General features: G+C 33.0%; 1 protein-coding gene across 3 annotated transcripts in view; it reads right to left on the reverse strand.

The window, feature by feature from the left end:
• The window catches only part of LOC145263789 (spectrin beta chain-like), a 532547-nt gene that overhangs the window by 198356 nt on the left and 315076 nt on the right, over nucleotides 1–19115 (reverse strand). For all 3 annotated transcript variants that reach the window (XM_080120846.1, XM_080120847.1, XM_080120845.1), the window contains exons 26-31: nucleotides 17943–18002; nucleotides 14288–14414; nucleotides 11683–11747; nucleotides 5657–5738; nucleotides 3552–3629; nucleotides 2066–2193 (exon numbers count right to left, since the gene is read on the reverse strand). In XM_080120846.1, the coding sequence (XP_079976972.1) occupies nucleotides 2066–2193; nucleotides 3552–3629; nucleotides 5657–5738; nucleotides 11683–11747; nucleotides 14288–14414; nucleotides 17943–18002 (540 nt within the window). The remainder of the gene's footprint in view (nucleotides 1–2065; nucleotides 2194–3551; nucleotides 3630–5656; nucleotides 5739–11682; nucleotides 11748–14287; nucleotides 14415–17942; nucleotides 18003–19115) is intronic.

The following is a 19115-nucleotide window of genomic DNA, read 5'->3' on the forward strand; positions in this document are numbered from 1 at the left end:
AGCAGAGATGAATCACTGAATTCTTTCATGTGGGAAAAACTGAATTGATCAACAGTCACTGACGTGTTGAACATTTACAAAACTGATGTAGTTAATGTTAGCTATGAGATGGGTCCATCGATTTCAGAGTGGCAACAGAGATGTGAGTGACAAAGCACACTCTTGACTTTTACAACCGAGGCATCAAAAGAGGCTGGCAAACCTGCACCGAGAATGGCAATGACCATGTAGAAAAATAAATTTTGGAGAACACAAAGTCGCTCATTTTAATGGTATCAACCTTGTCTCCAAGGTTTTAATTTTTTCGTTAAAAAATAGGAAAACCTTACTTTTGGAATGACTAGACAACCAGAGTTATCCCGGAAAATCCATTCCGACAAAAATTTGTCGATAGGGGACATGTAATACAGTTTGATGAGGGAGAGAAGAGAGAGGAGAGACATTTGTGAGAGATACAGTAATACAGTTTTGAAGATTCTTAACATAGCGACTGAGAGAAGGTGATCAGTTCTTTTAACACATGAGGGGACAGTCATTACTTAGGATAGAGAGGGGGACACATTACTTAAGATGGGTTATACAAAGTTCATTAATAACGATGATTTCACATTACCTTCAACTTGGTAGAATGATGACACAAAGACGGCAGTTACAAAAATGAGATGTTCTTTTATTCCATTTGACAAATCTGATAGCTTGCTAACAACTAACAAATACTTAGCTGACATGGCACCCTACGGTGTGTTGCATAGGGATGGGGTCTTATTGGGAGACATATCGTGTACATATATACGCTGGTGATGAGGGAGAGAAGACATTTCTACATTTCACAGTCTGTGGTTTCTTATAACATATATCGTAGGAGGAGAGGGGGGGTGATCAGTTCTTTTACCACAAGAGGAGACAGTCATTACTTATGATAGAGAGGGGGACACATTACTTAAGATGAAGCTATACAAAGTTCATTAATAACGATGATTTCACATTACCTTCAATTTGGTAAAATGACGACACGAAGACGGCAGTTAAAAAAATATGAGATGTTCTTTTATTCCATTTGACCTGTCGAACTGACGATGACATCCAGGAATTCAAAGTCAACTACATGATTAAAGGTTTTCCCTTCGCTTCTAATGGCACCCTCCACTGACTGCCTTTGCTGACTGCTCTCTCTGCCTGACTCCCGACTTTTCTCTCTCTGATCTTCGACTCTAGCTCCTATACTGAGAATTCATTTCTGCTATGACGTCATGTATGGCTTCAAAACGTGCCACACACACACGTGGGGAACTCACGTGGCCTAAACATACGTGGTTCGCACATGTTCCCAAACCATTTCTGCAGACAAAGAATTCTCACTCGTATTTTTTTCCTAATCTATTTTTCAACTTATTTAAATTGCATTCTCCATTATTTTCTAGCTGACCTTATTTTAATTTTAGTTTTCATAAAAAGAATTGAACAATCCAAATTCCTTTTCCAACAACATATCTAAACTATTTTATGCAAAACTGAACCTTGCTTACAAAGTTCAAATCTCGGTCTATCCTAATCTCATTTTCACTTATCTAATGTGTTTCTTACTTACAAGAAAAGGGGGGAACCTTTCTTGTAACAAATTTACTTTCACCATGACTAATGCTGAGCAAATTTTTTTATTTTTTTCATCCAAAGCATAGTTATTAAGAAAAGTGCAAACAAAACGAATGGACCAATAAGTGATTTATTTCACATTCAATTTAGCAATAATTTATATATATATTACATGATGAACAAATTTTATAGTTTACTGCAGAAATATATAGTCTTGTGTGAAGACTAGAAAAATAAATGTTTCTGCTTTTAATTATCTCATAATTTTTCTTAAATTATAAATTTAATTAAATTAAACATATGATAAAAACCCATACATTGTTTCACAGTGTGGTTACAAAGAGCTGGCTTTTATTGTGGATCTATTTTACTTAATCCATAAAACCTTTAAGTTTAACATATGTGCAAAAATGGTGCAGGTTATATATATATATATATATATATATATTTGTATAAAAAATAAACGTTTTACTTTTCTTTCTTGGCTTTAATTTCTTTTCCAAGATCTTTCATTTCCTCCAAGAAAGCCTTGGCAGCTTTCTGGTCCCTCGGATGCTCAATGCATGTAATTTTTGATTCCATCACATCTGACCAAGTAAGCTGCAAAAAGGAAAAAAAAAAAAAAAAAACTATTCATTTTTCTGTTGCAACATTTTGTATGAAGTTTAGGAAAAAAAAAATTATAATAAAACTTTTTAAAATATTAAAATTTTAAATTTAAGAGAGCTAAAACAAGATGCTTTTTTTTCTCTTTAAAAGAAATATTTTATTACCTTAAAAAAAAAAAAAAAAAAAAAAATCACATATCGTCTTAACTTTCTTAAATTTTAACATTCATTCCATGACATTTCAAAAAGAACTGATATCCTATTTATATATATATTTTTTTAATAAAGATATCCTGTAAAAGTTCATGAAATCTTCTGAAGGATTTCTGTGTTTTATGCATGAGAGAAAGATAAATTTAAATTTAAAAGAAACTTCACAAAACAAAAACAATAAAAAGAAATAAGCCGAGAATGCGGGGTCCCCCTTCACAAGTGAAAAATTTACTTTCACCATGACTAATGTTTGCGCAAAATTTAAAAATAAATTCAAGGAGTAGTTATTAAAAAAGGTATTAACTGATGAATGATTTGGGGGCAATTTTATCCCTATAATGCTCCCGGGGGGGGGGGGGGCAGAATTATCCTGGAAAATCCGTTCTGGCATAAATTTACTTTCACCATGACTAATGTTTGTGCAAAATTTAACAAAAAAAAAAAAAAATCCAAGGTGTCGTTATTGAGAAAAGTGTGAATGGACAAACGGGAGTGAATTACTAGGTCTAATCTCTCCTTTGTCAGGGAACTAACAAATAGAATGGGAAGGGGATGATGAAAAGAAAACTCTTTAAAAGAAAGTATATGCTATAAAATAGCACTAAAGTACTAGCATTATTTTTAAAAGCAGACACCATGCTAACACATGATGATCTTCAATTCTAATGTCTAATCCTGGGGAAGTATTACATATGGATAGAATAATAAAAAGGATAATTATTGAAAAAAAAAAAAAAAAAAAGATTTTTGCTTTTTCACCCTAAACAAAGCACAGTGCCATTTGGAAGTAAAGGGCTAGCATTTGGGACAAAATTTGCAAGAATACTATGCAGGGAGTTGAGTAGCAAGATGTTTGTTCACATTACACTTGAACTTCTGCATGTCAGTACAGTCAGAGAAGCAGGGATTTGGGAGGAAATTCAAAAATCTAGCAGTTCAAGAGAAACTATTAGAGTAAAAGGCTGTCTGGTATCTAGGGATCTTTACTGTGTAGAAGTGGAATTTTCCTGCTGTTCAGGTTAGTCAGGAGTATTTATATTGAGGAGGTATAAGGGCCTGGAGTTCATTGGAGAATTTTTAATTGAAATACTAAAAATGGAAAAGAACATATAACAGACTTTTCAGCAGATGGCTTACCAAATCTTTTGCATTTTCTACGAATTGCTGATTTGCCAAAGAGTCTTCCAAACCTTTCTTCCTGGATTTTACTTTGTCCTAAAATAAAGAGAAGAAAAAAAATAAATAAAAAAATTGTTTTTGTGCAAACAAAGAGTAAAGTAGAATAGTAGGGCAGAATAATGGAGTAAAAATAAAAGATTTTACTCAAGATTTTAATCAAAAAATAACCTAACATGGTGCCAACATGATTCTCAGGAAGTGATGTCATTTAAAAAGGAAATAATTTTCCAAAACTACAGAAAAAAATAAAAAAGACTAGCCTCTGTCTCTCTAAAATAGATCAAGAGAGATGCACTTTTGAAAGTCCTTGGAATAGAGTTTCCTTTAGAGAGGAGAAGGATCTAAAAAATAAACCTGAATATTTTAAATGAGTAGTTTTATTTTTCTGGTATTACTATGTAGACTGCAACATGCGGTTACCACTTATTGCCAATTGTGGCGAGAAATACAATGACTGGAAGCAGAGAAAGTAAAGCAACAAAAAAAAAAAAAAGAAAAAAAAAAGGTTGGAATTTTCTAGACTGAGCATTGTATTTGATTGACACAAGAGGGTTTTCTCTTCCACAAGTCGCTTGCTTCTTTGCCCAAGCAACTGTCATTTTTCTTTAAATCTTCTTCCCAACTTACAACCACCTCACATACACAAGATAATGTCACTGCCACAGTTGAACCCTAATCACATCTAAATTTGTATTTATCTTTCTTTTTTTGTATTATTTTTTTGTATAGGGCAAGTTCCAGGGCTTCTCAACAGAGGGCACACGTCAACCATGGGCGCATATTGCTGTGACTCTCCACACCATTAACACAATGACTACTACCAATGCAACTATGCTTGCTACTCTGCAACCAACAACAGATGTAACACCAATTAGGTGGCAGAGTCAGACCACCCGAGAGATATTCACTTTGTTTTAAGAAAATAAGACCGTCATTGAGTGGGAAGAGTCCTGCTAGGATCAAATTTGTGAGAAGAACAATGTCCAGGATCATCTACAAGTGAACCGAGAAATGGAGACAAGTAGAGGTCATCTTCGGTGGATGTCTTCAGCAACTGCCAAACAATGATCACTGACAATGCCAGAACTAGTCAAGGATGGAAATGTTTCAGGAGATCGAAGGGAAGGCAGTCAGTGACCCCTGAAGAAGGAGGAGGAGGAGAGTGGGAGTTGAATATTTAAAGCAGACAATTGGTTTTTGGGAGAGCTACCAAGCAATTAAGCCAGTGTCACTCTCCAGGCCAAGTGGTTTCCTTTGGAGCTCTCAGTAAAGGCCCACATTAATGGGTCATGTGTTTTGATTTGGTCAAGCAAAGATCTGCTGCTTCAAGTCCGTCATTCAACTAAGTAGATGCGTACAACTTTTAATCTTCAAGCATCAAACATCTATTACTTGTTGACAAGTTGGACTCCTGGTTTTGCTTGGTATGAGAACTCTCCATTGTAGCACCGACTTGGTGACTTCATGAACAACTTTGGTCTGGACACAACAGGTAGAACATTCATGGAAGTGCAGTGAATGCAAAAGGGTGCAGTTGATATGTTCTTGATTAGCATTGCCCTCGATGAATAAAATCCTAACTTTAAAAACAAAAACTAAATACCAAACTAAACAGAAAAGTCTTCATTTTTAGCATTATTTGCTGTGTTTATTGTTGCGAAATTAATTCCTATAGGTTTTCCATCCTATATGTATTAATACGCCTTAAGGTCTGTTAGGAAATTTTTAAATTTAAATCAGTTGATATGTTCAAAGCAGCTGTTGCTGCTGAATCTGCTAATTCGTTTCCTTTGATATCAGTATGGCTGGATATCCAGCAGTGAGTGAGCGAACCTGGAAATGTTCGACTTCGAAGCAACAGTCAAACACATGTATGATCGTAAAAAGTAGGTAGTCATTTGCTTCTCGCATTTCCTAAAACCATTCCATCAAAATCATTTTTCAATCTAACAACTTGGCTTGTCAAAACCAAAATGAAGTTATAGCTGAAACATGTTTGAATATGTGTAGCCAAAATATTTGGCTAAATTTTATTTCTTTTGTTTTAAATTAAAACTTTTTACCTGCAATGCTTTCCACTGTATGTTAACCTCTTTCTGTCTCTGATCCACATAGCGTTTTTCATCCGGGTAGGCGGAACGAACACTAAAAGAAAAAAAAAAAAAAGAAAAAAAAAAAAAAAGGAAATCATTAAAAATTCTTTGAAAGAAAGCAATATATATATATATATATATATATATATATATATATAGCAAGGTTTTTAAAGTGTTTGCGAGGTATTTCAATTCTTCGTCCAGATATTCTGGACTGCAAATTCTGAATGCAGGTAAGAAGAAACCAATTATCATACCTGTTTTTATTTTGTTATTATGGTTTAAGTAGAAATGTATGCAATCATTTTTCTGTATATTTTTGCGGTGAACTTTGAAGGAATTCCTAGAATCTGGTCCTTTCAAATTTAGATCATCTCTAAACAAGAATATTTTAGATACATTGATAATTTTTCTTCCTGAAAACACGCACATAGATAACATTAAAGACAAATTAGACTCAGTTGAACACTCCATGAAGTTCACCTATGAAACAGAAAACAATCACTCGTTATCTTTTCTAGACATACTTATTATAAAATACAATAAATAAATAAATATATATATATATATATAGTCATCGACATACAGTCCTGCTAGACTAGCACCTTTCCCAAGCCGAGGATTGAACCTAGAACCATCGCGTTGACAGTCAGCAGTTCTACCGATCTACGCATGGGAGCGATGCCCGTAAATAATCTTGCCCAATGTCTATTTGAACAAACATCCGTCCACCAATTTTACAGTGTTCTAACCGCTTTGTTTATAAACAAAGAGCGAGCGTCGCATTTTTCAGCCAATTAAGTAGCTGGTGAGATTACTTATGACAGTGCTCTACCCAAAGAGCGGGGGGGGGGGGGGTTAATATATATATATATATATATATATATATATATATATATATATACATACATACATACACACACACAGTTTCTGCTTTTTTGGATTGTATTCCATATCTAACCTTAGGTAGACTCGTATCATGTTTTATGTTTTTCCAGTCACCTATCAATTCCATGTTGTACCTAAATCCTCTTAATGCTGATAACTGATCATTAATTTAATGTTAACCCCCACCCCTCCCCTTTGTACTGATAAGACTACATTTAAATAAACTATATATCGTCTCTGAAATGATCGTACACTATCCTGTTTTGGTAGTTTTGTAGGGAAAATTGTTATGGCTTTTGGCTTTGAATGAACATGATTGAATTTTGCAAAGGAAAAAAAATAACATGGATATTTAGTCAGAGTTGTGTTTTCTGTGATAGAAGCGTTGTTTGAATTTTAAAATAAAATATGTATAAAATACTTTTATAAGCCAACTTACAACTCAATATTATGAAAATAAATAAATATTTGTCTAAAATTAATATTTTGGTGATATATGCCATCCTCAGAATAAAATAATAGTCATGTCGAAAAGAATAATATATCCAAAAGTCATGAAAATTCATTGAGTAGAACAATTGGTTTTGTACTTTTCGTAAAAAATAAAAAGAAAAAAGTCTACTGCTATAGGTTACAAATATTTGTTGCCATTAACATGATTTAAAATGTGTTCCAAATTATGTCCCCTGTGTATGAACTCTTCACTGTCTACTTTATAACATCTACGAAAAATGCAATTTTCTGTAAAAATTACTTTTAACTATAAATAACTTTCTACTCAATTTTCGTAATTTTTTTTGGATACATTACTATTTTCCACATGACCATAAAGTAATATTTTTTTTTTTTTTGCTTAAAATAACATTAAAAAAAAAAAAAAAAAAAATGTCACCTTTATCTAAACAAGCACCAAAACTCTAATGGACAGAGACAAAATTTTTTTTAATAACACAAAGAAAGCAAATTTTTTAAGAAACAAACAAACAGAAGTCTTTAAAAAAAACACACACAGCAAAACTTGCAAAGAAATATCAAAAAACCAAAGTGAACATCAAAAACGGAAAAAAAGAAAATGCATTTAAGAAAATCAAAAAAAAATATGGCGAAACATTTCTGAACCTTCTGTAACTTACCTTGCAGAACGAAATCTAAAATTAAAGAGAAAATTAAATGAACAAATAAAACTAAACAAACAATGACTCCTATGCAGAAACTACTTTTATAAGTACATTCCCTTATCCCAAACTACAAAGCATCGATTATGAAATAACCTTATACTACATTTTAACTTTGGAGGTGGGGGGGGGGGTTGTACTGTAATAACAAGACTGATAGAATTGGCTAAGAAGAGTTCTAATCCAATCAGATTTATTGCATTCACTTAAATCCGCACATCATTGATGGTATGAACCTATCTCTTCTGTGCTTAAAATAACAACTATTCAATTAATTAAAATATAGTTTTACTTCATTAAAATGCTATATATTTCACAGTTTGTATGAGTTGCAGTGTTTGATTGCAAAAATAATTATCATTCGACCAGAGTCAAGATGATGGAGTTCACACTCATGCCAGATATCCCAGTCCCACATGACTGCTTCCAAGCCCCACCTCTCAACACTGGCATCACTTGCAATAATATTTCGGTACGCGAGCATTCTACTTCTGGAGTGGATACTAAAGTTCCAGAGAAGTAGGGAAGGAATAACTTAATTTACTGCTCTAAAACAATGGCCTGCAAACTGAACATGTCTTGCTTTGACAATAGATTATACAAATCAGAGTTTGTTATAGATTTGCTGTTTTCTTGGATGGGTCTTCAATGAGAGATTTTAGGCTATCACGAGAAGGCGGATGTATGCACCATTCAGGTGTTTTTCCAACTTTTTAAGTGCCCATATTTCCAAATTTGTATGGCACAATCACGTTGACACACCGGTTCTCGCCAGATTACTGAAGTTAACCAACTTTGAGCCTGGCCACTACCAGATGGGTGATCATTTGGGAAGGCAAGGCATATGTACTGCAAGGTAAAATACCAGATTGAGAAACTGGTGCAGTCTATCCTCCTTTCAAGGGTAGATGGGACTCTCTTAAGCCGTAGTAGGAACCCCATCTAGTCACAATAAAAAATACCCTTGATAGCCCTGGCAAAGCATCAAGTATTCAGCTACCAACAAGATTTGAATTACACTACAAACTCGTGTAGTGAGTTCAATCTCGACTACGGCCGCGCTGGATGGAGGACATTTCTAAACCATAGAGGAGAATGGATTATATTATCGATTTTAAAACTTCCAATTTAATGTTTGTGTTGAGATGCAATGGCCATATTTTGTGCAAATCATTAAAAGCAGACCATGCCATCCTCTTCCTGATGTTGAAATCTTCAAATGAAGATAAGATGAAGAATCCTAGATACTTACAATCATCGACCTCTTAATATATATATGTAAACGCTTCTCCAAAATTGAGAGAAATAAATTTTGTTAGTGTTCACAGTAATATTAATATAAAATACCTGAATCTGTGAAATTTTAAAAAGAAAAAAATATATTTTAAATTAGAAAATTTATTTAAAAAAAAAATAAAAAAAAAAAACGTCTTGTTATGGAAATAGATTGGTGGCATTTGGAAACCGGCTTTAAAACTAAACTATTTCTGAAAAGATGTTTTTTTTTAAACTATTGAGGATCACCACTTATCAATGCCAAGAGCAACTCAAGGATAAGAGTAAATAAGATGGAAATTATTGCCAGCCAAAAGATGAGGAACACTATCGGAATAGTGTTTGATCAATAAGAGGAACCACATTCTTTTAGGGGTAGTCCATAAGAATCTTTTTTATATTGGATTTGAAGATGACCAAGTTGTAATCAGCAGGCACGCAGTCTCTCAGCAACGTGTTCCACAGATGGAAAACCTTTGCAAAGAAGTTCCATCTCAAATACACACTCAGCACTTGTGTTCCTTGGACTTACCCTGCCGCCTTAACCACTCCACATCTACTTATCAAGAACTCTCATCCATTCTTTCAATGTGACCAAACCAATGAAGTCTCCTGTCCTGCACACATCTTCCTATAATTATCTTTTTACGAAGTCATCAAAACAAAACCTATTTTTAAGACTTACATTACACATCCATCATATCATTCTCATATTTCTTTATATACACCATCTATCCTCAACTCTCACTGATCAAGTTTCACTTATACATCACCACACTGTATGCATGCTTGATAGACTTCTCTTGATCGACAACATAAACATTCTGCTGAGTATTAATACATGTGCATGTAAAAAAAATCTGGTTATAGTCAACTAACATATTTCCTAATTTCCAGCATAGCGCTACCAGAACCGGTGACAAGGCAAATCAGTTTAGTTTTTTTTTTTTTTTTTTTTTATCTCTCATGCCTATAAATCATTTATTATTTTGATTTCAATAATTTTATTTTTATACTTTCAAACCTATATTTGTTATATAAAATCAAATAAAAAAAACTTTTATTTAAAAAAAAACAAAAAAAACCCAACTAATTTTTATAATTTTATTAACATATTTCTTACAAAATTCCAAATAAAAAAAAAAACATTTAATTTTTAATTTTGTTATTAAAAGTGCAAATAAAGAATAACAATATTGTTATTATATCTGTATAATTTTGTTAATTTTTATTTTATACTTTTCAATAATGTCCTTTCTATCTTATTTCAATAAATCGCTTCACAATAAAAAATACTGAAGAACAATAAAAGTGAAGGAACTGATTTGCCTTGTCACCACTTCCGTGAGCGCTACGTCGTAAATTAGAGAGTATGTTAGCTGACTATACCCAAAAATCTAGCTAGTTGAAAAAGCATCCTTTCTTTATTCACATTATTCAAACTGTTATTCTCATCTTAAGTGTTATTTTCCCAACGTTTTGGCCAATGTAATCTATGACCTTTTCCAAGGAAACTTTCAGTCAAACTCTGGAATCTGAACAGCATTTTGAACTCAACCCTTTATTTAATCCACAGGGGTAGTATGTTCTCATTTCATCAGTCATGATCAGATACAAATCCTAAATAATTCATAATTGAATTTTGAGTATCGTTCGCACTGAGGATTGAACTCTTAAACCACCAGGAGAATGTCACAACTTAATTTTATCAAGTTGTTTATCACTCATGCCACAGGGATACATGTAGATTCTCAAGTTTGACAAGACACACATGAAGGTCAGAGGTTACACTGATCGAAACGTTGTGAAAATAACATAAAATGGTAATAGCACTCTAAATGATAAAAAAAAATCGGGTTTGTATTACTGTACACATAGATTCGAAAAAGTTGTCAAAAACAAATATATAACAAATAAATTTTATCAAAGGCAAGATAAGTTACTTTTCTACCTAACTGGATATATTTTTTGTGTCTTTATTCAATGTAACATGTTTATTCAGCTCTAAAAACATACAGTGTTTACCGATGTATTGGAAAATTCAAGATGGCGTCTGATTCTCTTTAACACGGTAAGTTTGGGAAAAGGTGTTATAAATAAAAAACTAGACAAAATACTATTAAAAACTCACCAAAAATATGTCAACCTAGGTCACGGTAACATATATTGAGCGAGTTTTTAACAGTATTTTATCCAGTTTTTTATTTATAACAACTTTTCCCAAACTTACCGTGTTAAAGAGAGAGTCAGACGCCATCTTGAATTTTCCAATACATCGGTAAACACTGTATGGTTTTTGAGCTGAATAAACATGTTACATTGAATAAAAACACGAAAAATATATCCAGTTTGGTAGAAAAGTAACTTATCTTGCCTTTGATAACATTTATTTGTTATATATTTGTTTTTTTGACAACTTTTTCGAATCTATGTGTACAGTAATACAAACCCAAAAAATCTAAATTATAAATTCTCATCTCAAAAATTTAGAAACGAAACATCCTTTTCATAAAAAAAAATTTTTATTTTATATCCTGAAAACTTGAAAAGGTAATATGAATAATAAACATAAAAGTATCCCTCATTTCATTTATCCTTGTTCCAAACAAGGTTGAAATGAAAAAAAAATGATTATATATAATTAAAAAAAAAACTTACGTGTCTGCTAGAAACTCCATTCTTTTAATTTTTTCTTCAACAGGCACAAGTTCTCGTTCCAAGTTCTGAAAGAATCCATATTCGTACAAATTGAGGTGTTGAAAAGAAATCAGTCAAGTGCTCACAGATCTGAGAGCTAAAATACGAGGTATTTATTTAAAAAAAACAAAAAGTGTGTTACATATTTCATACCATGGTTTCAATGATGTGAATTTAACTTATCAATTAAAAGGCTGTTTAAAATCCATTCAAATCATCAGCAACACACGAAATGAAAACAAATCAAAGCTGAAGTAAATAAATAATCTGTATTGATAAAAGTAAAAAATGGTTAAATATGATCTTTTAATTTATGGAGATTTCATTACAAAAAAGAAAAAAAGAAAAAAGGAAAAAAAAAAGAAAAAAGGAAAAAAACAGAAAAGGAAAAAAAAAGGAAAAAAAGAAAAAAGGAAAAAAAGAAAAAAGGAAAAAAAGAAAAGGAAAAAAAGAAAAGGAAAAAAAAGAAAAGGAAAAAAAGAAAAGGAAAAAAAAGAAAAGGAAAAAAAGAAAAGGAAAAAAAAGAAAAGGAAAAAAGAAAAGGAAAAAAAGAAAAAAGGAGAAAAAAAAGAAAAAGGAAAAAAAGGAAAGAAAAAAGGAAAAAAAAGAAAAAAGGAAAAAAGAAAAAAAGGAAAAAAAAGAAAAAAAGGAAAAAAAAGAAAAAAAGGAAAAAAAAGAAAAGGAAAAAAAAGAAAAGGAAAAAAAAGAAAAAAAGGAAAAAAAGGAAAAAAGAAAAAAAGGAAAAAAAAGAAAAAAAGGAAAAAAAAGAAAAAAGGAAAAAAAAGAAAAAAGGAAAAAAAAGAAAAAAGGAAAAAAAAAAGAAAAAAGGAAAAAAAAAAGAAAAAAGGAAAAAAAAGAAAAAAGGAAAAAAGAAAAAAGGAAAAAAAGAGACTTGGGTGCCAACTTATCGTGTTATTAAAAGAAAAAAAAATTGCTGCATGGTAAGTGTGAACTTGTAAAAGTTTGTACGCGAACATGCTATCGATTGGACCAAGATATTACAGATGTTACCAATTTAGCTTTTTAAATGAAAAAAAAACAAAAAAAAAAAAAAACGAATTGACGTTCACGCATGCGTGATTAACAAAAATCATCGAAAGCAACCTTTTTACCTGATCCCCTCCTCAAACAAAATGTTTCTACATGAAATAATTTATGATTTTTTTCTAATTTTTTGATATTATGTGTCAGAGAGACAGCTCTTTTTAAATCGTACCTGGTTCATGCTGGTTCAATGAAAAAGTTTTAGGTGGACACACAAACGACAGATTTATATATTAGATTATAAGCTCTCCTTTTCAGGAGGAGAAAGAGGATAGAAAGTGGAGAATGATCTCACGTAAAATTATTGACATTCCAATTGAAGACATTAATCCATTACGGCAAATATCGTGACTATCAATTGAAAGTCAAGAATTTTCAAGTTTTCAAAAAAAAATTTTTTTTTTTTTTTTTTTTTTACACAGTGATCACCACTTATCAAGGCCCAGAAGCCACTAAGGGATAAGGGTTATTGCAAGTACATTACGTTAGTGTGGAGATTTGCTGAAGTGTTTACTTAAGGGGGCGGTTCATTAGGAATTTGTTAACATTGGACTTGAAGACATCCAAGTTGTAGTCCGGAGGGAAGCAGGCAGACGGAACAGAGTTCCACAGGCGTGAAGTTCTAAGAAAGAAGCTTTGTTCATGGAATCCGCGTTTTGATTTAGGCACAGATATAGAGTGGGGGAAATTTTTCACAGTGGATTCAGCTAGACGGGTGTTTTTCGTGAAAGATTGGCAAGGGGGGGACCAGAGCTTGGAGTTCAGACGAGCATCTCCCATGGAAATAACGATAAAACAAGGACAGGCTCGCAACGTCTCTTCTGTGGGAGAGAGGTTGCAGGGTAGAGAAAAGAGCATCCCCCACTAAACCACGAAGTCTATTTTGTACTCTGTCAAGGCAGGATAGGCTGTTTTTAGCAGCTCCTGCCCAGATATGGCAACAGTATTCCATCCTTGGACGTACTTGGCTTTTATATAGATAGAGAATTGCATCAGTAGTGAGATATCTTCTGGAGCGGTAGAAGGATCCCACCATCTTTCCAGCGACCTTGGCAACAGACTTGATGTACGTGTTCTATTTCAGATCAGGAGTAAAGGTCAAACCCAGAAGCTTGTCAAAACACTGAGCCTCACTCAGACGAGAGCCATCCATCACAATTGATGCCAGCTTGGGATCAGAGCGTTGATGATGCAAGGATAGGAGTTTGGTTTTGGATGCATTAAAGGAAACCAGCCACATCTTCCCCCACTGAACCACGCGCTCGAGATCAGAGGAGAGAGAATCAGAGAGAACTTTGTCATTTACAGCCTTTGATGTGTTGCCGTAGATGGTCGTGTCATCAGCATAGATGTCAACGAATGATTTAAGTATGTGTTTAGGGAGGTCATTGATGTAGATCAGGAAGAGAGTTGGGCCCAGGATTGACCCCTGAGGGACTCCAGCATTTACATTGCAGGCCTCCGATTTTTGTCCATCTACCACTACTCTTCTGAGTAAAAGAAATACATATTTGCTTCTTACCATGTGCTTCCTGTGTAAATCCTTTGCCCCTTGCAAATCTTTGCCAAGATCGTCATCGTAAAATGCATTGTCTTTTTCACGGATCCATTCTTGAAGTTCATCGCAAGTCAGTTTAAACATCTCAATGCTGTAATTAAAATGACAAAAAGTCTTCAAAAATCTTTTATACAACAAAAACAAAAATTATAGAAAAAGTCAAATTATGGAATTTTTTTTTTCTTTTCACTACCCCAAAAAAGCATCTTGTTGTAACAGAGTGCGAACGAGTGAATGTCACCAGTAGAACGTGTTAGAGAGGGGTCACATAATAGATGTGGAGGATGTTTGAAATCATGTTTGAAAAGACGATCAAATAAGGGACGTCACAACAGTAACAAAAGAATGTTTGTTTGTTTGTTTGACCAGCATATCACCCTTCTTTGGGTCATTTAATGCTGTATACAAGATTTAAATTTTTGATACTTTCAGAATCGATTTTCGCTGGGTATATTCGGCCAATGTTTTGGTATAGTTTGTTATTTGATGATATTCATATTTTATGGTAAAAATTTGCTTGTTTTAAGAAATTTAGAATCGTTTTAGGATTTTCTTTATCAAAGAGTTCTTTTAAACTTGTAGCCTTATAGTAGTGTTGATGAATTCGTGTGAGATCATGACAGTCAAGTAAAAAGTGTTTCACTGTGTAAGGTTCGTGACATGGTATACATATGGGTGGTTCTTCACTTTTTAATAGGTGGGAGTGAGTTTTGTATGTGTGTCTTATCCAGATACGTGATAACAAAAGAAGAGAGAAATAAATAACATTGTACAACAAAAAAAGCAAGTTGAAGTTCTTTTCTATTCTTTGTCTACCTTGGGTAACGTCATATTGTCATAGAAATGTAAGGAACTACTGTAGCAGCAGCCAAATTCATAGGACACGGGAGGGGGAAACAAATTTCTGCCTGTTGGTATTATTGAGAAAACAAGGAGCAGAAAGGGAATTCCAAAGACAAATGGTCAGAGGAAAGAAGCTATCAGAGTGGAAGCTTTCTGGCATCTATGAATCTCCACAGTGAAGGGGTGGGATTTTGCTGCTAGTCAGGTGAATTAAAGTTCAACTCAATGATTGCATTTTTTTCAGCCTTTTTCTTTAAAGAAAAGAATACTTGCATTTTTCCAGGTGCAGGGTGTCTCAGTATAAATAAAATACATCTAACCACTCTTTCAATTTGAATGACGTTATGCTGTACTGGTCAGACCATCAGAAGAGGTTCTGAAAACAATGTATACTGAACATTCAAAGGACAGGTTCATGATTGGAAACCTTGTGGGAGGTCTAAAAAACGCTGGAGTAATCATATCTGAACATTACGGAAGGCCACGTAAGTAATTTTGCATTATTGCAATATGGGGATATCTTGGGAAAATATTCTATCCGATGCTCTACATTCCATTGAATCATAGCTCTGCATGACTACTAATGCAACTTCTCACGATAGACTATTTAATCACAGCCATAAGTCCACTTCTAATATTTCAATTCCTCTAGCACCAACACCGCTGCCAAGACGGGACAAGAAGAATGAGAATGTGACTCACAGCGGTCAAAGCCGACTTGAGAGCTATGATTGACCCCTGCATCTTTGGTGTGCGACGATAAGGTCCTGAATGGCTGAAGCATGTTGAGGAGTCAGCAACAACAGATTTGGACTACTTTGGCTCACTTAGAGCTGGCTCAACTCAGCTAGAGTGAATGCAGTCACAAGTGCAACGTGTTTTTTGTTTTTTTTGTTTTTTAGAGGCGACAAACTTTAAATTGATAACTATTTTCTTTAATAAAGAAAATAGATTATTAATTTAAAGCATATTTGGCAACTATCAATTATTTTGATTTCAGATTGGTTGAGCAATTCACCACGAAGAGACTAACACCTGAGCAGCATTTATAAATGGCAAATGATACGGTCAATTTACCGAGAGAAACATTTAGTGAACAAATAATTTCACGATATGGAGATGTCAATTGGCCACCTTATTCATGCAATTTAACCCCATTAGATTATTTAATTTAAGGATGTGAAAAGTCCCATATTTACATTAATAAATCAAACAATAAGGCCACTTAAAAGACAATATTTAACACATTATTGCCAAAATACATCTTAATCTAATGTGTAAAGTTGTGAAAATTGGACCTTTAGATTGGGCCATATGCATTGTATTTGAATTATAAATTCCAAAAATTAATCTTTGGAATGAAGCACATCGTTTTATAATAAAATATTTTTCTGTGATTTATTTTAATTTAAAATTTGCCGTCTCTGAAAAAAAAATAAAAATTCACCTTTTACAAGTAAATTCCATTTCTCTATGGGTAAAACAAGGTCAAATATACGTCAGAGATCATATGAGGACAAGTAAGGGTGTCTCACCTGCTATGTTACTAAAAATCAATCCTCACTCTGCTCATATACATCTATTTTCTGACATCGAAAATATCATTAACATGGCTTCCAAATCAATTAATGGAAATAATACTATAAATGGATGCTTGCAGGTCACCTGTTCGTTAGCAAAAAACCCTACAAGTGGAGAGGATAGTGTGCAACTTTTTGAACCAACAGAAACAAACAACAAAGTTTCGTCTGAGTTACTAGAAAGAGCTTAGATTGATTTGTTTTGCGGTATAACATTTTTTTTTTTTTTTTTTTTTTAATTTTCTTCCTTTGAAGATTGTAATGCTGGGAATGGAGCAGCCAAACCAGCTGCCAACATTGCTCTGCTTTTTTATTGAAACCAACCGAGAGCTCTTTTTAGTATCCTCGTTGTTCCCTTAAGTGTAATTGTCTGGATCTCTTTTGCACTTGGTTCACCAGGAATATTAGTTAAGTAGGACTTCATGTTCTTCTTCATAAGCCCTGTGGCACCTATAATAACTAGTAGGATTAATATCTCTCTGAGATTCCAGTTTCTTTTCATATCATACATGAGACCTTGATATTTGGTCTGTTTCTCCCTTTCAGCTCTGTTCAGACCTCCATCATTAGGGACACTCACTTCAACCACGGTTGCAACATGGGTTATTTAATGCAGAATTAATTTGTTAAATATAATTCTATATGTACGATAATTTCTTAAGATTCCTAGAATACATTGTTCTTTGAGAATATGCACACCCAAGCTGGACAAATACTGACAATCCTCCAAACTACAGGTCAATATCATTTGTTTGATGTGGTTTGTTTTAAGGTTGATTTTTTTTTCGTTGACTCGTTAGTAGCTCAGAACTTGCCATCTTAAGTGAATCATTTGTACTCCTGCGGTTTATCCATGCGCCGATTTCCTTTGACATGTTCCGTTTGACTTGTAAGTTACTTTCTTAATCCCTTCTCCCACTGAATGAACTCATTTATTAAACTTTCTTTTATAAGGCCCAAAACTATTTAAGAGTGCCTTCTCATTATTTATTGTTGTAGTTTTCTTTGCATGCCATTATTTAAAACTGATATTAAACTAGATATGATAAAAGGATAAAAAAAATATATTAGAGAAACAAACGTTAATGAATTAAGCTTTATTAAAATAAGATTTCAAAAAGTATTTTTCAAATAAAGCCTAAAATGCAGCCATCTTTAATGACTCTACAGACTTGTTCGCAAAGTTCTAAACTTACCTTGAAGCACCTTCCAGAAGCTTTTCTTTATCATTCTTCATTTTATTCAAGTTATTCCAACTGTAATGATAGAAAAAAGACAAAATAAAATAAAAGGGACATTTTGGTAAATTGTTGCAAAATAACAATTGATGGCACTATTTAAAAATAAACGCACCTTAAAAAATTTAATCTAATATATAAAAGGTTATATGTCCGTCTGTCTCCATATTTTCTAACTATCTCTTCTGAAACTAAAAATCGCTGAGTGGCGCTAAGGGCCTACAATGATCAAATTTTTTATGGGCCGTCCTTTCATGGGTCTTTAGCCAGTTAAAATAGTTTTTAAGGGGTCAAAAATGAGTCAAAATGAAAAAAAAAAAATTGTTATACATTTTGTACATTCATCTTAGTTTATATTTTATTTTGAATCAGTTCATGTACATGTCACGTTAGTACAGTGGTAACGTCACCAGAATTGAATGCTACAGTTTTGCTTTCGGTTCTAGCTGATGAAACCTAAATGCTATTTTTTTTTACTTTTGAAATCACAACTATAATAATATATACAAAATCTGGACGAATTAAAATATCATATTTAAGTGTATTTTATGACCACAGTCATTGGTTTTCCTAGTTTTACATATGAATTACAAAATATCTGATATTTCCTCAAAACCTCTTGCCTTGATGAAAAGGAGACTAAAACTTGCTATGGTTTAAAATGATCTTAAATGACAGCAAGGGGAGACTTGATTCCAAATATTTCTCATGTTATATATCCCATCTTTGGTTTCGATATATAAAGTAAATTTCATGGTGTATAAGAATTATTTGATACTGGAGATATTCATAATCATACCCTATTTCCAAAAGAGGGGAGATATAACATATGAGAAATATTTGGAATCCAGTCTTCCCTTGCTGTTATTTCAGGTCATTTGAAACTACAGCAGCAAGTTTTAGTCTCCCCTCTATCAAGGCCAGAGGTTTTCGGGATATATATATATATATATATATATATATATATATATATATATATATATATATGTATATATATTGCTAATAAAGTTAGAGATGGCATGGTGGCCAGGTTTGAATCTCTTAACCACCGGTAATCATAACACCCTGCACTGACAATTCCGGAAAGGATGAAACAGTAGTGTCTGTAAGTATTTAAAAATTATTATAGCA

The sequence above is a fragment of the Euprymna scolopes genome, chromosome 39 (genome assembly GCF_053919585.1).
Source record: "Euprymna scolopes isolate OS-2025 chromosome 39, ASM5391958v1, whole genome shotgun sequence".
In the NCBI taxonomy this organism is placed as follows: Eukaryota; Metazoa; Mollusca; class Cephalopoda; order Sepiida; family Sepiolidae; genus Euprymna; species Euprymna scolopes.